The 25,361-nt window shown below is 40.7% G+C and overlaps 1 protein-coding gene across 2 annotated transcripts; it reads right to left on the bottom strand.

Annotated features, from left to right (window-relative positions):
• Positions 1–1,439: 1,439 nt before the first annotated feature.
• OGFRL1 (opioid growth factor receptor like 1) lies at positions 1,440–18,012 on the bottom strand. Of its 2 annotated transcripts, none has more exons than XM_053913836.2 (7): positions 17,462–18,012; positions 13,159–13,245; positions 12,923–13,004; positions 7,537–7,615; positions 7,373–7,439; positions 7,121–7,266; positions 1,440–2,851 (listed from the first exon to the last, which is right to left on the bottom strand). In XM_053913836.2, exons 1-7 carry the CDS (start codon positions 17,699–17,701, stop codon positions 2,185–2,187), a joined length of 1,368 nt encoding a protein of 455 aa, XP_053769811.1. In that variant the 5' UTR covers positions 17,702–18,012; the 3' UTR covers positions 1,440–2,184. The 2 variants fall into 2 exon arrangements, with proteins under 2 accessions (XP_053769811.1, XP_053769812.1); XM_053913837.2 differs by having other exon boundaries at positions 12,923–13,001; positions 17,462–18,009.
• Positions 18,013–25,361: the final 7,349 nt, after the last annotated feature.

Raw genomic sequence — 25,361 nt, 5'->3', positions numbered from 1 at the left:
CCACTTGCTCTCCAGTGAATAATCCTCTCGTAAGTTACTTACAGATTAAACGTAGGCCCCATACTGTTACATGAAGACGCATTTAAAACACAACGTGGTGGGGAAAGGCCACTGTTTTCAGTGGAAGCCTGGCACTTTTTCCCTTGAGACAAAATGTTCTCAAATTCAATGGCATGATCTAACAAACCCCTAATTAGGAATAATGTTCTCAAAGTTAAATTGTTGAATAAAATGTTTTATGTCTAAGGGTTCTGATATACTACAGTTTCTACGTAATTCAGATGATAGCCATTTATTTTAATATATGTCCACTGTTTACTATCTTAATATGTGGTCACAAGTTCTTAACATTATGCATTTAGAAAACAGTTTGAACACTTTATCACGTGTGCAAAGTTGGTAAGATGTTTTGAATTAAATTAATCACATTTCTAAAATTCGGCCAAATGTGACACCCTGTTCTCGCCCCCTAACCCTACAAAGCTGCTTTTTGAACTCTGTGGGGATGGTGCTACAGTAAGCACCATATTAGAAATCCATTTTAAAAAAAGAAATTGAAATGCAAAAGCATAATTGCTTCCCCAAATCCTAATGATCACAAAATAGCAGAAAACAAAAATTGGTATGTTTTGGGAACCCAAAATGATAAATATTCTATATTTATTGGAATATGATGTACAACACAAGTGTTATTAACATTCATATAAACAAGCTCAAGTTTGAGCAACTGTGATGTTTCCTGTAAACTTCAAAGCGATAAAATCGTATTTCTAAAGGCGTACTATGGGTGTGTTTATTTTCCAGAAATACTCTGTTTAAAATCCTCTGACCAGTAAGTTTAACAGGAGATGATCTATGATGTGATTCATAAACAGGACAGTAAACATTCCCTGGGGGGTAAAGTAAATAGTACTTTTCTCAAAAGCCTTAGAGACACACAAAAGCCAATTTTTTTCTAAAAATAAAATGAAAAATTCTTTCCTATTCATTGCTTTAAGTGTATTTGTATGCATACTTTGAAGTTCTCACCACAGTGTTTCTGATTTTTCCTGATGTGTAATTACAATTAGTTAAAACATTACAAGAAATAAAATTATTTGCTCTGGACCAATATGAACACATTAGGTGCTTATTAAAACCGAATACATGGTATTTCAAGTCTGTTCTCAATTTCAAGGTTTGCCAACTTAGAAATGCAACAAGTTGTAATTCTTTTGAAAGAAGATCCATATAACATTGAGATATTCCTGGTTTTAGGGACCACTGCCTTGTTGCCAGTGCAAGAGGTATGCCTTTTAAAAATTAATAATTTCCTTTCTTATTTGTTAATTCTTTAGTCATTTACATTCAGAAACAAGCACCAAATTTATATGGAACAGCCACAGAAGGCAAAATTCTTTTCTTGGACTTTTGCATCAAAAACAAAAAAATTTAAGCACTTAATACAGAAAACAATTTTATTGTTTCAAGCAAAGCAAATTCTTGAAATCATACAGTTGAAAGTTCCCCTCTGTTCCATTTCAACTTCAGTACCGGAGTTCACCTGAATGCACAGGAGGAACGCACGTGCTGGCCGAGGATGAGGAGGCCTGGAGGAGGGTAAGTGCAGAGAGGAGGGAGGGAAAGGCAGCAAGACTGACCCAGGGGCTGGCGGGATTATAGCTTCCCGGAGATATCCATTTCATCTATCAGAATGTCGAAATAAACATGTTGAGCTGTTGTAATAAAACAAATCCAAATTACTTTCTGATTACATTTGAGAAGACCCAATTCTTCCAGCTTAAAAATAATTAACCCATAAAACGGTCAAAGGTGTGGCAACATAATGAAATTATCCTCTTGGTTTTCGTCAGGTGGACTGTAATCTCTCGACAGAATCTATTTGATATTCCAAATACTACAGGACTATTTCCAGATACATAAAAATAATTGGAAAATAATTATTGTATACAGAATTTGTAGACTCACATCCTAAAAGTGTTACAGAACACGTTTGTTGGGTTTTATCTTAAAACATCTTACTAAACTTATTGCCATCCAAAATAAAAACCACACAATGAAATGCTGACGACATAACTCACAAACAGATGGCTACAGTGTGAAACACGACCTCTATTCTCTAGGATCGGCTGCACAGCAACTTCCCCCGCCCTAACCTAACCAGGTTGGTGGGTTTCTGATAATTCACTGTGACAGTACATCATCCTGAGAACCTGCATTTCCAGGATTTTCACAGTCTTTGTTAGGATTTCCACCTTCTTCGCCTTCTTCAGGAGGCAATGCACTCTCCTTTTCCTCTGTGGGATCACTGGTTGTTTTTTCTGGTTGAGAATTTGAATTTCCGGCGTTCCCACCCTTCTCTGTGCTCCTGGGCGGGGCAGCCTCACTGCTGGGCTCTGCACTGGGCCTCTCCACCTCTTCTCCAGGATCTCTAGGTGCCACTTTTTTTTCTTCTGCTGTTTTGCTATTTACATGAGCAGCTGAGGAGGAATTTTTGGAGTCCTTAGATTTCTTGTGCATAGAAGTCTGACTGTTATGACTGGAGGTGGGAGGGGAAGGCATTTTCTGGGCTTTGCTTCCTTCTGACTCTTCTTTCCTGGGTGGCCCCCAGATAAAATTCTCTGAAGGCGTGTAATGTTTCTGGGCGAACCGCAGGAGCTTTCTCCTCTCTCTTCTGTCTCTAATTGTATAAACAAAATACTCCAGAGCGCTCTGTTTAATATTGGGAATAGTATTTTCCACGAGAGTTTCATGAAGAATAAATTTTACAAGAGGAGATTTAAAACTTTCATATCCAAGCTCACCAAGGCTTTTAAGAATACGGGTGATTCTTAAGTAGTTGTGCTGGGACCTAGAAGAGAAGATTGAATAACATGAGGGGGCAGGGAACCAGGTGGAAGGCAGGGGAATAAAAACTACTCAGGAAATATTTTTTGTGGAACTTGAAGCCATGGAAATAAGCCTTGTAATGACTTTACTAAAAGTCATATTAGAGACACCATTAAGAAAAATAAATTAGAAGGTATTAAACCCTTATACCTCAATGTAATGTTAATTCAAATGCAACTCAAACATATAATATACATTCTCCTTGTTTCTTAAGTTCTTCATATTTGAAAAATAATTTCGATTAAAATTTATTCCCATTGCTGTTGAATTGCTGTTTGTTTCTTAAATATACTGAGGATGAGTGATCTGCTACAGTATTTATTTGCAGCAACAGCAATGTAGTGTACCTCGCACAGAGAACCGATACAAAACCCAAACACAGTATTAGCTACTAACTGAATGGTGTGATCTGTACTATCGGCTGGTCAGCAAAATCTACCACATTAGTCAACTCCTAAGGAGAGCAGCAAAAAACCACTCGACCTTGCTAGAACGATTCTGACAAAAGATGCAACACTGACTTGTTTAGCAGAGAATAGTTTAACGGTGAGGAGCAGGGCTTTGGAGTCAGACCTGCATTTCCACCCTGGCTCTGCCACTCACTCACGGACATGTGAAATGACCATGGCTCACTAAGGCTCGTATCCCCATTTGCTGAACTTCACTGCACTGTTGTAAGAACCAAATGCATTGATAAATATGCAGGCGGCATAGAACTCAATAAATAATAGATAGCATTTAACATTAATGTTATTATTTTAAAATCTGGTATTAAGAGCCACCACATTTGTACCTAATTCCAACTTAATAACTTAATCCTTTTCCATCTCTGGCCTCTCTTCCTCTTTCCCTATCAGAGATATTTAAAATTTCCTTCCAAAGACGCTGATTCCAAAAACACCTTGTTCCCCAGATTGCACTATCATCTTTCTCCTCTGTCCCAATACTAAGGCCATTCAGATGAATGCTTCCCAATCCGGTTCTGTCACAATGCACGATCTACCTCCCCCACTTCACTCAGCCCAATAGTTAGTTGCCTTGTTACACATGCCTGGCTGCATCCTAAAGGAATCTTTAGGTACGTTTAGCAACTAGGTGTTGTCAATAACAGCCCAGCTTATTTGTTTCCCCAATATTCCAACACAACCATAACCATCAGTTATTTCTAACTTCCTAAAACCTATACTTTATACAAGCGTTGCATATACCTGTACTGGCTTCCAAAAGTGCTTGGAGTATTTCACTTCGAACTAAGTAGCAAATTATTTGGGAAGAATGGAATGTTAATGAGTTAGTTGAAGGAAACAAGGGAGTGGTTCCAGGATCTTACAACTTAACAAAAGAGTTTGGACAAAACAAAAACCTTAAGGATTTGAGTTAACCAAACACTAGAAAAGAGAAGTCCAACAGTTTTTATTGTCACCATCCTTCAGGATATTTACCAAAAAAGTATTATCATCTTAATATTCAACTCTCTGAAGGCAAAGGATGAAACATAGCACAGATTATATTTCAGTCTTATGAATCTGTACTTTATTACAGTTGGGAAGTAAGGGTATTTTGAGACAATACAAATTTGGCTGAAGTTAAGACAATGTGCCATTAATGGCAGAATTAACTTAGTTGTTAGGTTTAGTTGTTAGATTCTGTATACTCTAAAAAGTTAGTGATAAAACTCTTGGGCAACATCAGCTTCATAAATCTACAATAAAGAGAAGCATGGAAAAGTAAAAGAATATTTTTTTAAATATTAATGATGTTATATGGCACAACAAAATGTGCTATATTTGCAACCGGCTTAATTTCACATATCCAATGCAAGACGAACGGCCAAAATAAAATTTCTGTACACGTGTGTCTATATCTACACATTTTCCAATTAAAAATATTTATGTAATAGTGGAAAAGAACAAAAACTTGGGTTGAAGAGAATAAAGATCAGGATTACAGAACAAAGTTATATAAGAAAATAAATTGGGTGTTTCATTATGATTTGAAATAAACGTCACAAATAAGACAAAACGGAAGAAAGAAGAGTAGCTAAAACCCTCCTAATACTATCAGCAGGCTTAGGGGTTATACCCCAGATAAGCCAGAGTTGCTGGACTGCAGACAGAGGTAAGGGCTCACATTGTCAGGAAGACCAAGCAGGAGAAGAGAGAATATGCAAAAGGCAAGAACCAGGAAACAGAAAATAAAAGGTGGAAAAACAAATTTTTTAAAAAATGAAGAAAAAAAGAAAAGAAAAGGTAGAGGAGATTCCAGAGTCTAAAATACGGCTCAGTCATCTAAGGTGATCACAAATAAAACTGGAAATACATATTAGTGACTGGTAGTGTCACGTTTGAAAATTTATCACTTCGTTTAGTCATGGTCACTTTTTCACTGAACATTATTTCGTCCCACTTTCAGTCAATACTCTTTGTCTGCTGGGCTATTATAAATAAATTCAGCTCCCCACCTACTCTAACAAGCTCAAGATAGCATACAGATTAAAACACAAGTAAATTATGACATTTAAGGATAAATCAGAAAAGAAACCAATTGAAGAAAGAAAATGGAATAGAAGTCTTCCTATAATCCCCTATAATTTGTTCAAATCTAGTCAATATAATTTTTTTGGTAAATAAACCTCAAAGGAAAGTTGTTTTCTGGACGATTTTAAGGCAGTTCACAGCTGGAAAAGCTCTATTCAATAACCAGGGAAAGGAAACAAACCTGATGGGTGGTGGAAGGCAAGGGAGCTGATGACGCAGAGAAGTGAGATGTGACAACTAGTGCAGGCTGCCCTCCCGACTCAGCCCAGGAGAACATTTAACTAAAACTTTCATAAGGGCTGTTTGGAGCTATCAGTTAAAGGATCTGACAATATAACCCCAAGAAGGATTTAAGCTGACAAACATATGTCCTTCATCATTTATTCATTCAACAAACATCTGCTAAACAAGATTGCTATTCCAACCAAAAACAATCTGGAGACAGAGATTTTCTAAAACGATAAACTTGAGTACATGAAAGATGAGGTACTATCCAATCCTCTCCAAAGATTTACTTCTGCCATCCTGCAGGTCAACGGGCCACCTATATACTGCTTTCTTTGACAGTATGACATAGGTGCTTAGAAACTTTGTCCAGAGCTAGCTACCTGCATGGCTTAGGCAGAGGTTCATATACTTCTGCTTTAGGTGGCCCATCTAATTCAAATTTAACCTGATTTATGAGTCAGTGGGTCTTCTAATCAGGACCATTAAGCTTTGTGCCCGTATCTTCAGTATTTTAATACAAGCCACCATTTTAATAGTGTTCATTATAACTAATAAGTAAAAGAAAGGTTTAAACATTAATACTTATTTTACTAAAGCGAGATGAAAGTTCCAGAAACACACAAACATCTTAGTTAATTGGTGCACAAAATTCTGATTTGTTTTGGACAAGTAAAATTTTCTTATGTAATTTAAAAATTTTTTTCTTTTAGTACTTGCCCAGTTCAGCTAATTAACATGTGCTAAAAAAAAATGCTTTAAAGCTGTTGATTTTATAGTCCAGGTCTCAGAAGTCACCCTATAATTAAAAGGACAAAAGCCAGCTTGCATGTAAAATCAACTTTAGATATAAGTATTAATGAAAGTTATAAATATCTCAGCAAAAGAAAGCAAATCAAATCCAAATAAACTGTTAAAATTTCCTTCATAGCTTTTGAGATTTATTAACCAAAAATGACCTTTGTTTTTGACCTAAATAGCAAAGGCTCTAATGTTCCCTCTTGTTTAAGAAAAATGTATGATAGCATCTTAGCCTTACAAAATGATTTTTATGTCATAGGATTAATTCATGGACGTAATCTAAGACACGATGCTTGAGGAGCAGACTGTGCCACAAGAAGTTTACAACCTAGTAGACAGGATTCGGAAAACTAAACACAGACAGTAAGGATAAATGCCAAGACACAGGGCGTAGAAAGGGAAAGAGGCCACACTGGCTGTGGGCAGTGGACATGTTACAGGAAGAAACAGCTTGAGGCTGAATAGCCAGATTCCTACTTGGAATTTCCTTCTTTTTTGTTGTTCTGTTTTGTTTTCGAATATGGAGCAGAGAATAAGATGCATTTCAGATGAGCTTCTGGATTCAAATCCCTGGCTCCATCTGCTAGTTGTGTCTGTTCCACAGAGAATCCCAACCATGGGAAAGGAACGTGCTGGCCTGATGGACAGCCGGCAAGGGCTTTACTTACTCATTCAGATGCTGAAACCTTTCCTGCCAGTTAACAGCCCGAGCGACATTTCCAGTTTTATCAATCAGTTTTATTCCAAAAAATTCTAACATCATTTTATAAGCCAGGAGAAATCTTCTAATTGCTTCTTTTGTTTTTTTAAATTCCTAATGAAAAGAAAAAAGTCAGCTGAAATGATTCAGTAGTTACCAGGCTAATAAAATAGCAATATTATTTGGCCATCTCATATAAAATAAAATGAATTTGCATTACCTCAATTTCATATGTAGTTAGTTCTTTAGCATAAAAGTTCAAGCCTTGTTCTCTCAGGGGAAAAAGCCTATTTTTTAGAAAAATAACACATCTATATTAATGTGGTCTGGAAAGCATACATGATTAAACAGGACGTGGTTCAAGACAGATAACATGTGACTGACCATTGAATGTAAGTGTGGTTGTGCTCCAGCTTTTCATAATCTCCTTTCCACTTATTTAGAACTTCTTCAATGTAAACACCTAAGGAGTAAATATTTAGAAAGTGAATGAGACATTTAAAACATTGTTAAAGGCATTTTTTCACTTAAGCTTTATATTAAAACTTTTAAGATATTAATGACAGCACTCAAGAATGAGGCTTTTTTATTTTTTTAATATACTTTATTGATTATGCTATTACAGTTGTCCCATTTTTTCCCCTTTTGTTACCCTCCACCCTCCACCCCCCCTCCCACCACCATTCCCTCCCCTTTGTTCATGTCCATGGGTCGTACATGTAAGTTCTTTGGCTTCTCTATTTCCTATACTATTCTTAATCTCCCGCTGTCTATTTTGTACCTACCATTTATGCTACTTATTCCCTGTACGTTTTCACCCTCTCTCCCCACCCACTCCCCACTGATAACCCTCCATGTGATCTCCATTTCTGTGATTCTGTTCCTGTTCTAGTTGTTTGCTTAGTTTGTTTTCGTTTTGGGGTGATTTTTTTTTTGTTCAATTGTTGATAGCTGTGAGTTTGTTGTCATTTTACTGTTCATATTTTTTATCTTCTTTTTCTCAGGTAAGTCCTTTTAACATTTCATATAAGGGCTTGGTGATGATGAACTCCTTTAACTTTACCTTATCTGGGAAGCACTCTATTTGCCCTTCCATTCTAAATGATAGCTTTGCTGGATAGAGCAATCTTGGATGTAGGTCCTTGCCTTTCATGACTTGGAATACTTCTTTCCAGTCCTTCCTTGCCTGCAAGGTTTCTTTTGAGAAATCAGCTGATAGTCTTATAGGAATGTAGGTAACTGTCTCCTTTTCTCCTGCTGCTTTTTAAGATTCTCTCCTTATCTTTAATCTTGCCTAATGTAATTGTGATGTGTCTTGGTGTGGCCCTCTTTAGGTCCAACTTCTTTGGAACTCTGAGCTTCCTGGATTTCCTGGAAGTCTATTTCCTGTGCCAGATTAAGGAAGTTTCCTTCTATTATTTTTTCAAATAAGTTTTCAATTTCTTTGTCTTCATCTTCTCCTTCTGGCACCCCTATGATTCAGATGTTGGAACATTTCAAGTTGTCCCAGAGGTTCCCAAGTCTCTCATTTTTTTGAATTTTTGTTTCTTCATTCTGTTCCGGTTGAATGTTTCTTTCATCCTTCTGATCCAAATTGTTGATGAAGAGTCCAGATTTCCTTCCCTTTACTGTTGGTTCCCTGTACATTTCTCTTCATTTCACTTTGCATAGCCTTCACTTTTTCCTCCATTTTACAACCATACTCAACCATTTCTGTGAGCATCCTGATTACCAATGTTTTGAACTCTGCATCTGATAGGTTAGTTATCTCTTCATAGCTTAGTTCTATTCTTGCAGCTTTGATCTGTTCTTTCATTAGGGCCATATTTTTTTTTGTCTTGGGGCAGCTGTTTCATTGTAAGGGGTGGATCCTTAGGTGTTCTCCAGGGCGGGGCAACCCAGGTTGCTGTGTTGCAGCGCTGTATGTGGGGGAGGGGCAGAGCAGGATCAATGCTGCTTGCTTGGCTCTCAGCTGGCTTTCAGTCACTTCCCCAGCTTCCCACAAGCAAATTAGACCCTTCTGGTGCTGATCCCTAGAGGGGTGGTTTGTGTACATTCTAGGGCCCTGTGGGTCTCTCCAGCAAACTCTCCTGTGAGGCTGGGAGTTTCTCCCGCCACTGCAGCCCCCATAGCTTTTTACCACCAGAGGCTTTGGAGGCTTTATTTCCCTGTACTGGAACCCTGGGTGGCAGGGTCTGCGTCACTCCCTAGTTGTTCTTCCCAGTTATCCACACACAAATGTGGGACCACCTGGTCTCCCAGCCACCACCTTGCCCGTTCCAGTCTGCCAGATGCTGCCTTGCCCAACCAGATCCTCCAGCCACCACCTCACCACAAGTCCTCTCTGCCCAGCTGCCTGTCTCTGCCCCCTCCTACCAGGCTGGATGAATGTTTCTTCTTTAACTCTTTGGTTGTCGGATTTCCATAAAGTTTGATTTTCTGGCAGTTATGGTTGTTTTTTATTTTTAAATTTGTTGTTGTCCTTCTTTTGGTTGTGCGAGGAGGTAAAGTGTATCTACCTACGCCTCTATCTTGGCTGGAAGTCAAGAATAAGGCTTTTAAAAGATGAATTCCCTATGCCATATACTTAGTTACATAATAAGCCTAATTTATTTTTAAGCGACACCTCAAATTGCAGAAAGTTCTATTGAACAGTTTTACTCTCAAGTAGAGGTTGGCAAAGTATGGTCTGACAGTTGTTTTATAAGTGAAGTTTTACTGGAACACAGCCATACACAAAGGAATAAAATTCATTTATGTATTTACACTAGAACAGCAGAGTTTAGCAGTTGCAACAGAGACCACATGGCCCACAAAGCTGAAGATATTTACTATCTGGCCCTGTACAGAAAAAGTTCAGAATACAGTCCCTGCCCCAAAGAGTCATGTAATTCTATAAATACCAGATAGGATCAAATTGAAATGAATCCCAAGGAAAAAGAAAGGAGGGAGGAAGAGAAAGAGAAGGAGACAAGCAAGGAAAAAGAAGAAAGAAAAGGAGTAGTAAAAAAATGAAAGAAAAAGGTGTTGAGTACCTACTATATGTTGGGCCCATATTATATTCAATGTATGATGAATATATACATACATATACATATGGTACCGATATACATACATATGTGTGTATATATATATGATCTACCTTAATCTTCACAGAACTCTCCCAAAGCAGTGTTACTATCTCCATTTTACTAATGAGGAAATTGTATGATTTGTTCAAAGTCACACACTAATAAAAGAATAAATGTAGAAATAGAACACAGGTCTTTCTGGTTTCAAAAAGTAAGCCCTCTTTACCACATTCCATTATTCCCCTAACAGGGGTGTCCAGCGTTTTGGCATCTCTGGGCCACACTGTAAGAATAATTGCCTTGGGCCACACATTAAAGACATTATGACACATAATCACACACACAAAAAATCTCGTAATGTTTTAAGTAAATTTACGATTTTGTGTTGAGCCACATTCATAGGCATCCTGGCCACATGCGGCCTGCGGGCCACAGGTTGGACACACCTGCCCTCTAAGAACTTATTATAACAAAATCCTCCCATTTCAATCTGTCAAGGTCCCTTCAATGGTCTATTCAGCCATTTAGTCACTCTTATAGAAAAAAAGCACAACGTAATATTTCTCTAAACATAACTCATTTTTGTTTCCTCCAGAAATCACCTGTTTTTAGTAGAGGGTCATTCTGAAAAGGTTTGGTAAAAAGTTGTATTTTGAATCATCCTATTGGCTTCACCAGCATGTTTAAACCATTTACCTCCATAGTTTCCCATCTGTTTTCCCTTCCAACTGCCCCTCATCCTATTTGATGAGTAAAATACATTATTACAGGCTTATGCTTACTGTCATATATGTGTGTGTATGTATACATATTAGGGAGGAAAGTGTGTGAGTTGAGGTCATTTATATTTAATAAACTAGAACAACATTTTATGTGACCTTAGCTAAAATTTCTGACCTCCACCTATCTTACAAGATTTCCAAATAAATTTTGTGACAAAGATTATAAGAAAAATGAATGCATTGCTTAAAGTTATTCCTTTAAGTTACTACCACCTACATAAACCCACTATTAGAAATACAAAAGTAATTTGGTTACATACTATCACATCTCTGTGTTCAATGTTTTTACTATTTGAAGGTATTCCTTTAGGAAAATTTTAGTAAATTCAAATCAGAGTCAAATTAACAATCTATCATTGCATTTCCTCAAAAAGTTTTCTTACCCCAAATTTAAAAAAAAAATCATAGTTTATTTAACATTATTTCAATTAGTAAAAAATAATGTGTGTTTCTATAATTAGTAAATACAACAGAGCATTTTAACCCAGAGGTTTCCTTCCAAATCAGAGCAGTTTTGGGGACACTAGCAAGTTTATTAAAGACATGAGGGTCTGGCCATTTCAGCAATGTTAAGTCCTACCTCCCAGCTGGTGTGCTTCTCAACTCACAGAAGGCGAGTTCCTCCTCCAAACACTCCACCCAGCCTTTAGATATCCTTCCTCCACTTAAGCTCGCCAAAGAGGCAAGGTCCTGCCACTTAAAGTTCTGCGATGCAAGACCCGTGTTCCTGATTCACATTGCTGTGGTTTTGGCTCAATTTCCACTGAGAGCAAAGGGCAAAAGCCAGGGCCATTTTGTCCCCTCAGGGAGATAAGGGTTGTTAAGGAGAGAAGCCAGCTTTGCTGGTTTGACCAGGATAAAATTAGCAGCCCACCATGAATCACAGCATGGTGCCTCACTGAAATACACATCCTTTCACGGTAGGTTTAGAAAAGATCTTAACTTCAATGTCTCTGGTTATATTTTAAGATCTTTTCTAAACCTACCGAGTTAAGAGCAATCTAACAATAGTCAAGGGGGGGTGGGGAGGGGACAGTGAGGAGAGGGGATTACAGGAACTACTATAAAGGACACACGGACAAAATCAAGGGGGAGGGTGGAGGTGGGGGAGAGAGGTGGGTTCAACTGGGGTGGGGTGGAGGGATGGGGAGAAAAGGCATACAACTGTAATTGAGTAACAATAAAAAATTTAAAAAAAAATTTAAGAAAAAAAAAAAAAGAAAAGATCTAGGAGGGCAATTGTGGAGTTGTGAAGGGGACAAGTTATTTGGCAGAGCTGAATGGAGACCAACTGTATATGTAGCAGCTCCCTTCCCAGGCAGGATACTGGAATACTGAACTGGGGTTGCTATAGTTCCCTGACTCCTGAATCTGAAAGTCTACAGCAAAGTTAATTCTAACATAAACATCACTTTTCAATTATGTTCTACATAATTCTCAGGTACAGCACCATGGAAAGAGTACTGAACTCTGGAACCTAGACCCAACTCCACAATGAAGTGGCCCGACAAGTCAGTCACTCCGGATGTAAGACCTCGTGACCTTATATTTTAAATGAGGAAGCTGAGTTTGATCTCTAAAATCCCTAATATTCTAAAAATATTTTTAGATTTTAAAAATGGTTTTAAAAATGTCCTCTGCTTTCTACTCACAATAATGGCCCCTGCTACTTTTCAGATAATAGCCGCTGTAACCAGGTGGTGGGAAGGTATGCGCAGTTATTCCAACACAATTTGCCAAGTGGATACCAAGAAGTCTCAGGTCTCGGACGGTGAGGACACATCAGATTGCACAGCAAAATCAATCCAGTCCACAAACAGGTGCATTGAGAATGTACCGACCATGGAATAAATCAAGAATAACTAGTTGTACTTATTATTTAGACTTTGCTTCTTACCAATGTAGCAGATTACTCACCATCTGGCTTAAATGGAATTTTATTCTTATAAAAGCGAAGATTGCTCAAGTCATTTTGATATCGGATATCTTTGAAGTTCTGCTAAAGGAAAAAATAAATCAATCTCCAGCATACGGACATATTTTAAAAAGCACAAAGATCCTTCTTGCGTGTTTGTTGATTGGCCACAGATTAAGAAAAACGCAAGGGAAATATTTTATAATCATTTTAGGAAAAAAAGCATTCCATATCTTACTGGGTACTGGTGTCGATATTTGTACAAATCCCTCGCAGCATAAAAACTTCTCTTTGGTTTGGCAGTTGCTTCCGTGGAATCAGCACCCTAAAATAAAAAGTGAGATTCCATTCGCAGGTTGAAGCAAGATAATTTCACTGAGAAATTTCCTGAACAAACATAAAACAATGAACATCCATAAAAAAGCCTAAAAAGTATCGAGCCGTCCAGATTACTAAAAATATTATAATGTTCTTCTAATATTGTTCACTAACATTTGTTGGCATTCCATCTTCCTGCTTTAAACCCAGTAACATTTGTCCTAAGGTGTTTTACTAAATAACAAACTTTATTACTCACCAAAAGCATATAGAGGCTAAATGTTATAGATCAATATCCATCAGAAATAGAACTCAAAATAAATTTAAGACATATATTTTACCATAGGTCACACAAGTGTTTCTATGACGAAACTTATTTTAGAATACTGTACATGATACTAAAAAAAAAGTAAAATAAATCAATGCTACATAGAAAATTGTCATTAACTTTGCAACATTTAGCTTCATTTGGGAATCAAGTAATTCATGTAAGAAAAAAGAGGCTTTTAAAACAAACTAAAAGGCTTTCTAAACGCCATCCTTCATAGCACCATAATAAGTACACAAAGGCATGAATAATCTGTTGATTCACTGATAACACAATGTAATATAAACTAGCAAATTTAAAATATATACACAGATGTAAATGAAAAGCTCTCAAATGGAATGAGCTTCAGATTGTAATGACTTATATGTAGTAATTTATTCATACTATTTATATTCTGAAGAAAATACCCACCACCATGAAGTAATTTTTTCAATATAAGATGTAGATCAATGTAATCGATTTACATTCCATGTGTACACTACATAGTACTAGAATGTGCAAGTGCTTCCCATCCAGGGTGTCTCAGGACAATGAGACTGACGACAAGGACGATCCTTTTCTCATCGTCCCCTACCCCTCCGTACTGAGACCGGTCTCCTGTAAGCAATTTTTGAACATTTTTGAAGTGGTGTGATTCTCACTATTACTACAAGTACAGAGATACCTTAATACCACATTCTCTGATGTTCAACATTAGCTACTCTATCATGTTACATAAGCAAGGAAAAGTTTAAATTCTGCTCCTTGCCACACATTTCAAAATAGCTCTGCCTAGCAAGTTTCAGAATCTATTTAGTCTGAGCTACAACCATATGAATCATCATTCTACATTTGTATAGAAAGCACTTTTGCATTTACAAAGCATTTACATGTATATTATTTCATTTGATTCTTTAACACACCTCATTGGCAGGTATTAGTGTTTCCATCTTAGAAACAAGGTAACCCAGGCTTAGAGAAGTTCAAAGGAACCCAGAGCTCAATGACAGGAAAACAACCAGAATCCTGTGATCTGAGCTCACAGTACAACTAATTAGGTACAAATCAATTTCGGCTCCACTAAAAGTAAGGGATCCCTACAGAAACTTTGGTATAATTTCAACAGCCCAAGACTTGGAAGCAGGAGACTTGGGCTCAGTCTCAACTCTGCTGCTTATTTGTGAGGCGTTAAGCAAATCACTTAACTGAATCTTAGTTTTATTGTATGTGAAATGAAGGTAATGACTCGTGCCCTACCTAATGCCCTGGGTCACCGCGAGAACGACTGCCCCCTTCAACTTCTAAATGTACCAACCTGCCAGCATCCATCCCTGCTCCTCCAACTTCTGCTCCTTTTGCACTCTCAATCCCAGCCCTTTTCAACTGCTCAGGCAAAGATTTCGTTCCTTAACAATTGTTCCTAGTACCTGTATCATCAAAATTTCCTTCTCTTCAGGCTCATTCTCCTCAGCAAACATGCTGTAGCATCTGTAATCTTAAACATACACAACCTTCCTTGATCCAAATCCCCCCTTAATTGCAGATTCATAGTTCTTCTCCCTTTTATAGTAAAACAACCAAAGAGCTGTGCATACTCCCTGTCTCTCTTCTGTTCTCCCATGACCCATCCCAACCAGGCTTTTGATGGGATCCTCAGCATGCCATCAGAACAGCGCTTGTGAACATCATTAGTAAATCTCCATCTCACCAAACGATTACTGTCTCAGCGCTCAACTCAGGGGACCTCTGAGCAGCTATGCGCCAAACAACGCCTCCCAACTTCCTGAAACACTGTCAGGTAACACATCTCCCCTGGTTTTCTTCCTACCTCATTGTGCACCCCTTGTCAGTCCCTTCGGCTCCTCCTCCTCTTCACGTGCTCTAAACTGAAGAGAGCCCTAGGCTTAGGCGTCATTCTTCATCACTCCTTGATGACCTGGTATCTTTGCATGACTTTAAATACCACCAATCTTTTAAGATTTTATTTATTTATTTTTACAAAGAGGGGAAGGGAGGGAGAGAGTGGAAGAGAAACATCAATGTGTGGTTGCCTCTCGTGTGCCCTCAGCTGGGGTCCTGACCTGCCGACCTGGGCATGTGCCCTGACTGGGAATCAAACCGGCGACCCTTTGGTTCACAGGCTGGCATTCCATCCACTGAGCCACACCAGCCAGGCCTGTAAATACCACCAATCGTACACACTGAGGACTCCAGTTTTGGACTGGGGTTCCTTTTGCAGATGTAATTAACTACTCAAGTTTGATATGCAATAGAGTATCAAACTCAAGAGAATTTTTGATGTACACTCTGAAGCTGCTTTCTCCCTAGACTTCCCCATCTGAGTTAATGGCACCATCACTTGTCAAATAGGAGGTGGCGAGTAGTAGTCAGTTTGAGATATATTTTAAAGGTGGCTCCAGTAGTACTTGCAAATGAATTGACTATCTGGAGTGGGGAACAAATAGGGTTGATAGTCAAAAGCAAAATAAAAAAGTAGAAGTTAGATGGTGATACCAACAAGAAAAATTAATCATTAAAGGAAAAAAGGGAGGGCTGGTGTTGCAATCAACTGATTGAAATATTAATTATCAAACTGGTTTACAAAGATGGACCTGATGTGTTTTGATAACCAAAACTTCTTTAGGTTAATTAATTGGGAGACAAGTGGAAGGGAAAAACACGCAATACAGTGGTCTAGTACTTTCCGGGGCTTGAATTCACAATGCAAAATGACCCAGCAGCAAACCAGAACACAAGGGACATAAGAATATTTATAATTTCAACAGGTTAAAGATTTTGACATTGGTGATAGGTATACCTGGGTTTGCATCATTCTCTCTCTGATCGTGAGCAAGCTTCTCTCTAGGCTTGTTTTCTCTAAAATGAGACTTAAAAACAGCAACTCCCACCCCACCCCCAAACTGCAGCTAATTGAAGTAACTCCTTTAGCACAGAGGCAGCACGAATACTTTATGTTTCCTCCTGACCTAAACACAGATGATCAACGAGCTGTATGAGGCAGCCTTAGCCGTAGTACTTAGGAGGTGATTCCTCTCCTCCAGCAAAGAACGCTGTGGTCACTTGTGACTTTGAGCTCCATTGTTTTCACTCTCGTTGTTCCCAGTTGACAGAGGAGGCCCAATGCAGAGCAAACCTTGAACGCGCCACGGTGCACACTTCCTCAGAGGGTTAGCTATACAGTTCCTCCTTTTTAAAGTTTTCTGAATTATTCTCAGTTCCATCAAAGATTAAATGGGACATTTACCTCTTTACTAAGCTCTCATCCAAACTGTATTAGGTAAAATGATTTAACCACAGTTGGATCAACAAGTTTTCTGGGTGTAATAAGATTCTGAAGAGTGGCCTGAACTCGGTTGGAAGGCCTTACTTAGGGAAAAACTGTGACGTTTTAACTTCGGATGGGGGACCTCCTACAATATTTTAGAGGCTTTAGACCCCCCTGTAGGGGAGAGTGCTTGCTACTGATCAACTGCAGTCCCACCTTATTCTGGGTAATTTTTTACCGATAACACGTTCTAGACCGGTTTCCACAACCCTCTATTTTTAGACAGGTTCCTCCCACCCCACCGTCGCCACGTCCAGCTGCGCTGCAGAGGCAGAGCAACACCCACTGGAGTTGGGTTCTGCCTTGGGGGACTTCCTCGTCCTGCCCACGGTCGGGCCCCCTGCTGGCGGCGACCGGACCGCGACGCCCAAGGCCACCGCAGGCCGCCGAGTGTGCGGGGCGGCGGGCGGCACCGCGGGGACCGCCTCGCGGGGTGAACGGCCGCCCCGCGCCCCCGGCCTCCGCGCGCAGGCAGCCGGGCGCTCGGTCCTCTCGCGGGCGATGTCCTTCCTCCCGGCGCCGGCGCGAGGGCGCCCCGGCCCAGCCCGAGGCCACGACGGGGCCGCGTACCTGCTCGGCGCGCGCCACCTCGGCGTCCTCGTCCGGCGCGGGGCTGGCGCGGGAACGCCCGCCGGCTCGCTCCGCGGGCTGCGCGGGCTCCTGCCCCGGGCCCTCGCCGCCGCCGCCGCCGGACCCCGGCTCCTCGGGCTCGGGCTCGGGCTCGGGCTCCGAGTCCGTCTGCCAGGTGGAGTCGCAGTCCTCCACGGTGGTGGGCTCGCGGAAGCTGACCCCGCCGAGCAGGTTGCCCATTGAAGAGGCGGCGGCGGGCGCGGAGCCGCGCGGCTGCGGGGCGCGGGCGGCGGGGCGCGGGCTGCGGCAGGCGCGCTATCGGGGCCGGGGCATGGCCGCGGCCGGGGCGCAGGGCGGCAGCCTGGCGCGCCCGCCGCCGCACTGCCTCAGCGCAGCGAGCGGCGGACGGGCGCACTCGCGGGGAGGAGCCGGCGGCCCCGAGCCCGCCGCTGCCGCCGACGCTTGAACCCGCCCATCTGGTTCCTTCTCCTCCCCTTGGGCGGGAGCCGGCGGGAGCTGGGAGCCCGCGGGGGCCCACTGCCCAGCCCCGCCGCCCGAGGCTCGGGGGACACGCCTCACTTTTCCCTCTGCACCCCGCTCCCGCGTCTGCCCCCTTTCGGCCTTTTCAGGTCCCCGGGGGTGGGTCGGGGTCGGCTGCCAACCTGCCCCTTCCTCCCGCGCCCCCCCCCGCGCCCCCTCCCCCCTGCCCCCCACTGGCCCGGCGGTGCGGGCTGGGGGCTCTTTCCCCGCTAGCGGGAGCAGTGATTCCTCCCGCCCCGCTCCGGAGGGCGGGCTGGGGTGGACCTGATGTCGAGGAGGTGTCACCGTCCGCCGGGAGTCCTGTTCCCTCCCCTTCTCCCTGCTGGTTCGAGAGGAAGACAAATTAGCTGCAGCTGAAGACAAAAGCTGATGGTGACCGGGTACCATATAAACAGAAAACCCGAACTATGAAGACTGTTTAGGGCAGCCACCTGGAGTCCCTGTGGTCTGAAGAAAGTCAAAGCTGTCACCTCGTTTAATAAGCAAAAGTCTCTCAACACAAAGACGGCAATAACGAATAGACTTACACGGTGATCTGTGGACAGTTTTACTAATACCCACTCCAAATTGGGACTCTGAGTAGAATAAAAACTCGGAATCCTTGGTCCCTTGGCCTGTTCTGGGGGTTGGCGGTGGGGGGAGGGGGACTTATTACAGAAGTACTTAAAGATAAAATAGGGTGATCCAGTAAGTGGCCCAGAGAAAAGCGACTGCTGTAAACTTTGTGTTATGACCTTCTAACAAGAAGGAAAACCTCTTGAAGGCAGCCACGGTCTTCGTGCGCGGAACTTCGTAGATACTCAGTGAACATTTGCTGAATGTGGTTCGATATAGTTTAGATGGACGAGAGTTATCTGCTGCACTTAAAATAAATAGTTTCTGTTTTTAATGTTTCAAGATAAAATAGGATACGGAATCAAGCCCGGCTGGGCTGTTTGCAGGAGAAGGATCAGGTGAACAGGATGCTCACTCCACAGATCAGTCAGGGTTTTCTGTCTTCAAGCAGAGCGGCAGGAGATCCCAGCTGTGGCTCTGTCCCTAATCAGCTTCTGACCTGAATTTCCTCATCTGTAAAGCAGGCCCAGATTTAATCCCCGGTGTCCCTTGCAGCTCTCCCTTTGTATGATTCATGACTGGGCAAAGCTCTAAAACTAGTAAGTAACAGACACACAAAAATACTTTTTGGTCATCATGACTTAGAGAAGAAGAAATGGGGCGGCAGCAGAAGGCCGGCTCATATGTGGAGACTTGGATTCATCTTCCATTGGCAGAGGACCAGAACACGTTGCGGAAGTAAATGCTGTCCATGGACAGAAACACTGCAGACATGAAAGTCTGGGGACAGTCGCTGTGCCCAAGTGCTCCATCGGTTGGTTTAGGTGCGTGTAAACTAAAGGTGTCCTTATATTTTGTGTCCTCCTCCCACTGAAAGGTAGAGTCAAATTCCCTTCCTTTTGAATCAAGGGCTAAACTCAGTGGCTTGCTTTAGAAAATGGAAATGAGGATTTTCAAAAATAGAATATCTGGAATCTTCAAGGTTAAGCTATAAGGAAACTTGGATCATCTACTGAGGTCTCTTGGAACATACTCTCTGGTAGCCCTGAGCTGCGATGTAAGTTCAACCACCTTGAGATGGCTGTGCCAAGAAAGGCCGGAATGCATGTCTTCTGGTCACTAGTCCCAGCTGAACCCTGCCTTCCAGCATTCCCTGCTGAATCCTGCTGTCTTGTTTTTTTTATTTTGGATTCTCCGGGCAAGCCCACTTACCAGCTGAATACCTCCCAGCGACCTCATTGATGCCGTGTGAAACAAAGGAACTACTCAGCAGAGCCCCACTCAATTTCCTGACCCTCAAAATAGTGAAATATAATAAAACGGCTGTTGTTTGAAGTCACTCAATTTTGCAGTAGTTTCTAATCCAGCAGTAGGTAATGAAACAGTATAAAGTATCTGTGTAAGCCTGTATGAGTTTGTGCATATAACCACTGCAATTAAGTCTTTACCTTTCCCACCACCTCTTAGCAATAGATTTTTGGCTATAGATTTTTGTGCCAAGTTGTGCAACGTATTTTCTAAAGAACATAGTTTTACATGAAGTAGTATAACAACCTTAAGTACTAATTTTTAAAAGTAAATATAATTGATCACATTGTGTCCAATTTACGTATTTAAGAAAGTTAATTCTGGAGGTCTCTCATCTCTAGGTTCTGGACACAGAAATTACCATATCTGAAAACTTAAATTTTTTCATTATCCCTACCTTTGAAAATACTTAATATTCCTGCATTAATACTAAAGAAGTATGCCTTTGCTTCATACAAAAAAATATTCAGTGCCAGGCATATATTAATTTATCGATATATTTTAGCTCTAATCATAATTTATCCAATGTCTTCAAAGAACATTGAATTCAACTATAATATATATTTATATGAAAGAAGGAGGAACTACTATCACAATTATCTATTAGAAAGTATAACTTCTAATTCCCTACATCCAAAATCTACCCTAAGCTATACAAATATTATAGCCAGGCTTCACTGTAACTGTTTTCAGCCTTATCATGCTTCAGTCATGTACTTGATGGATGAGGCTCCAGGGACCATCCAGGTTGTTTTGGATAGAACCGAAGATACATTTAGCTTATAATGAATTGTTTTTTTTTTATAGTGAGTTGTGTTTTAGGGAAGTTCAGAGAGAAAGTTTATTGTTGCATAATTTCCTTTGACAGCCTTTCAAATAAAAGGAAAGGGTAGATCAAAGCTCAGGAGTTAAATTCTCAGTAGCTCCTAGGAACTTAAGACCTATGGAGAAAAATATAGCGTTATAAAAATATTACCCTCTTTTATCAAAAGCAACCTTATTTCTATTATTTCTGGTCATTCTTTCTGTTGTTTTTATTATTTTGTAGTAAAGTAAAAGTGTTGGGAGTAGATCACTGATGTCATCACCAGACTTGAGAAGTTGGAACGCCCTGGCTGCACAGGTGAGGTGCCTTCTGCAGCCTTTTCAGGGCCCTGAAGTGTTGGCTAATCCCCCAAAGCAATAACGTTGCCTGAAAACTAAGAAGCAGTTGATTCTAAAATGCATCTTATTTTAGGGACATTTGAGTTTGAAAAATATTCCCTTGTACAATCCATGCAATACTGTGGTTTGCTAAGAGAGAAGTTTACCATTTTTAAAGGACTAATTTATTTCTAAGAGATAGTTTTCAATTCCAAGGACAATTCTAGATTCATATTCAACACTAAGTATTTTCACTGCTTAAAGCCCTTTATACCAATCACACTAAAGTTATTAATAAAGCAATGGTAACACATTTGTAGAATTTATTAGTGTAAATTAAGATATCAGTGAAGGCAAATTTAAATTAATATAATAATTCAGTAATAAATCATAATTGGCATAACTAAGTTCAGCCTGTAGACTAAAAGTTGAGCAATGTTTAAATTTTAAAAATAACATTTGTTCAGGAACAATGTTTGGATTCCTTATTCAGACAATGAGCAGCACTAAGACCCATATTTGGGATTTTGTATTCAGTTCAAGATGCTGAACTGTAAAGATCTTGTCTAGCCACATTTCAATAAAACAAATATTCAAATTTTTAAATGAAAATTAGTATAAACACTGTGAAGTACAGGAACTCTGACCTCAATAAAAAAAAAGAAGAAATTTTGCCTAGTACCTCCAAAGTTATTGCTTATTTTCTATAAATCAAAATATATGTAACCCCAAGTTTCCTTTTTCTCTTTATTGCCATTAAATATCTGTTATTATTTTATATCCTTCATATTCTTGGCCCTTTACACTTATCTGATCACCTAAAAGCATTACCATAAGTAAGAAATAGATAGGAAAACACATTCTGGACTTACCCTCAACTCAGAAGGGGACTTGTTATTAAATCTACAGCCAAGGAATATGTGATTCTTCTGGGTTCCTCCAGACTTCCTCAGAGTTTCTGCCCTTCTCTCGTGCAGTTACTGTTAATCTTGTGGAAAGACCCCGGGGAGGCAGGTGATAGGAATGGATCTCCTCCAGGCTACTCAGAGCAGTTGCCCCTAGGAGGACACACCAGAACCAGCAGACAGGCAGGCTGTCACTGAGCCCAGCGACACACCAGAGGGCATGTGGAGAGACCCAAAAGCAAGCATTTGGCTCTTCACCCCAGGACACGATGGCAGCCTCAGCGCACCAGAGGGACCATGTCATGACCCTGCCCAAAGATGCGTGCAGGCTGCCGAGGCCTTCAGCACCCCCGGGCCCTGGTCTGGCCTTCTGGGAGATGGGAGTGCAGTTTAGGGGGTTAAAGAGTAATTTCCCACAGACTGTCAGCAGCTCCATCAGGAGAGACGAAGGCATGGGTGTGTGTGGCAAGGAGAGGCCCTGTGCATCTAGATGGCCATTTCTTCAAAGAGAGGCAGCATCCTATTTAGTAACGGCTGTTTCTTCCAGCCTTCGTAGCTTACAACTACTTTTAGAAGAGTGCCCGAGAGTTTTTTGTCTCAGTTTAAAACTTTGTTTTCTAATGGCTATTCACCTAGTTTACCCAGTTTCCAAAATAGCCATAGTGAGCCTCACTTCCTGTTATTCGTGGCCTTGAAAAGTCCCCTTCCACACTGAATGAGGGCAATATATAATTCCATCTCTATTGTTACTTAGGTTGTTAGAAGGTTTTGATTAAAAATAACCATGAAGCTAATACCAATGAATACATTTAGTAAAAATTATCCTTATAGTAGTTAAAAACATTATAGCCCTCTATTTAAAGGATGTTTTCTTTTTAAATATAATAAGTGCCTTTGATATTAAGATAAGGGTTGCAAAAATTCACAAATGTTCAATAGACACTCTTTAAGTCATTACAAAAATGAGAGTTGAAATATTAATGAGTTAGATAATTATGAAACAATGTGCATAGTACTAGGCAATAAAATAGTAATTATGATAGTGATTATAATAACTATAAATTAAAAAATCAATTGTAGGTATAATGGCAATCATATTAGTTTAAAATGTAATGTTAGATGTTCAGAAGGGACAGAGATTGTGAAAAGAACCTGTGCATCCTCGAGGACGTGCCATTGTGGAGAAACGCCAGGCGGTATGTCTAGCAGAAGCCTCTGTGGATTTGTTTACACAATTCTTCCCAACACACAGGCTTGCACAGAGTTGAAAATCACAAACACCAACTTACAAGACACGCTTGAGCCCCAAACTGATAAGATATTAGGACTTTCCATAATATCTCAATATATAATACACATGTCTAACATACCTTACTCTCTGTAAGACATTCAATATGTACTTACTGAATACATTTGAGTTCATCTACTGTAGCAAAAATAAAGCTAAGTAAGCAATACCAATCCAATTTTTGAAGAAAGAGAAAGCCTCACGGGCAGGGTGATAGAATGTTGATATGTGGGACATTCTAGATGTCAAAGAAACTTCCACAACATTCCTAGATTGCATGTAAAACAAGCGTGGAAATGACATATTTTCAGGATAGTCCATTGAAATTAAAACCAATCCTGTCTGCTCTAAACTGGGCATCCAACCAACACAGACCAGTTGTGCCTATACTCACCAACCTAGAGCAGCTATGAGCTGCATGTATAGCATGTGTGTGTGCAGTTGAACTTTTCTCTATTAGTACAAATGTAAAAATTCAAAGATTTGGCTCAGGGATGTAGAGAGCTTAAAACAATGTCACTTATTCATCACTCATGACAAAAAAAAAAAAACAACTATCAGGCTTCCTGCAAGTCCATCAATATTGTTGAACCCATCAGAGAGCTGAGGTCACAGAATAACCACTAGCCCCAAATCTAAGGAGACACAGGCCTCTGCAGGGAGACAAGACATTGGCCACGTGCTTGCCTGGTACAGACATTATGAGACAATGGTCGTAGAAGAGCTCAGCGGGAAAAGTTAACAAATTGGTAAAGGCTGAATGCATCTGGGAGCTGCACCTGGGAGTGTTCACACCCTCTTGCAAGCTCTTCTGCATGAACCCCACCTAGAACACACTGAGAAAGCACCCCCGATCTTAGAGGCCTGAAAAGTCAAATAGCAGCCTCTGCTGGAAGGGTAAGAAACCCCCACTAGGTCCTTTCTCCTGTATCTCACCTGTAGAACAAAAGACTTAAACTATTGCAGAGGACAACAAAACTCAGGCACTAAACAAGAGAACAGAAAATAATCCTTCCGTCCCTAGTTCCAGTTTCCCTGGGACAGATATTGAACTTTCAGTGCTGACACTGGGAAGGTCCCTGGCACACTGAGAGGAACTGGTCATCCAAACCCTGAGAGAGGCCCTGGAATACTTCTGGGCACACACCTGCAGGTGAGGGAGGACAGAGAAGACCACAACCACCAGGCAATGCCTGCCTAAGACCAAGGCTTACTAACAATAGAGAACTCCCTCTCCCCACGGCCAGGCTCACAAGCTGAGTAACAAGTGACAGTGAGATATTGCTAAAAAAAGGGCCAAGAGTGAGGAGACAGCCCCTCTGTAATGTTCAGTGCAAAGGGAAGACCAAATGCCAAGGGTGAAGGAGACATTGAGAGAAACCACCAGCAAACCAGACCCGGAACTGAAACACAAGGTGTCACTTAGGAATTTGATGCCTGTGGTGCACTGAGGCAAAGCACTGCCCTGAGGAAGGGAATCCCAAACTCAGCCCAGCTCCTGACTCATTTTGCACACTAAAATTCTAGCAGATCAGCAGGTATATGTTTTTCCAAACATAAAATCTATTTTCCTCATCTCTGTTCTCCTAAACGAGGTATCTGGCTTTCAACAAAAAATTACAAGACTCATGAAAAGGTGAGAAAAACAACTCATCAAAAAATACAGCAGTTGACAGAACCAGACCAGGATGTGACAGAGACGTCACAACTACCTGACAGGGAATTTAACTATGAGAAATGTGATAAAGTTCTAGTGCAGCAATTTCCAACCTTTTTTGTCTCGTGGCACAAATAAACTAATTACTAAAATTCTGTAGCACACCCAAGAAATATATTATTTTTTGCCTATCTGACAAAAAGTTAGGTATAATTTTATTCATTCACAGCACATAGCCATTGTTATGTTGGCTGTTGCCATTTTTTTAAATTTGACAATCTAAAGGAAAAGAGATTGGTGCCCCTGACAAAATAGCTGGGTATTGCATGTTCTAAAAATTCTTGCAGCACACCGGTTGAAAACTGCTCTAGTGGAAAAGGAAAACAATATGCAAGATCAGATGGGTAATTTCAGCAGGACATGGAAACCACATTAACAGAGGTGAGGAATGAATGCCTTCAATGGGTATTAGTACACTTAACAAAGAATCAGTGAACTTGAAGA

This window comes from Desmodus rotundus, chromosome 11 (assembly GCF_022682495.2).
Source record: "Desmodus rotundus isolate HL8 chromosome 11, HLdesRot8A.1, whole genome shotgun sequence".
NCBI lineage: Eukaryota > Metazoa > Chordata > Mammalia > Chiroptera > Phyllostomidae > Desmodus > Desmodus rotundus.
This window is presented reverse-complemented; position numbering and strand designations above follow the sequence as displayed.

Excerpts from the sequence above, each read along its gene's own strand:
- OGFRL1 (XM_053913836.2), bottom strand. The coding sequence starts at position 17,701 with ATGGGCAACCTGCTCGGCGGGGTCAGCTTCCGCGAGCCCACCACCGTG. Across the intron at positions 13,246-17,461 it reads AGGTGGCGCGCGCCGAGCAG|GGTGCTGATTCCACGGAAGC; the intron begins GTACGCGGCCCC and ends TTTTTATTTTAG. Across the intron at positions 13,005-13,158 it reads AATATCGACACCAGTACCCA|CAGAACTTCAAAGATATCCG; the intron begins GTAAGATATGGA and ends TTTTTCCTTTAG.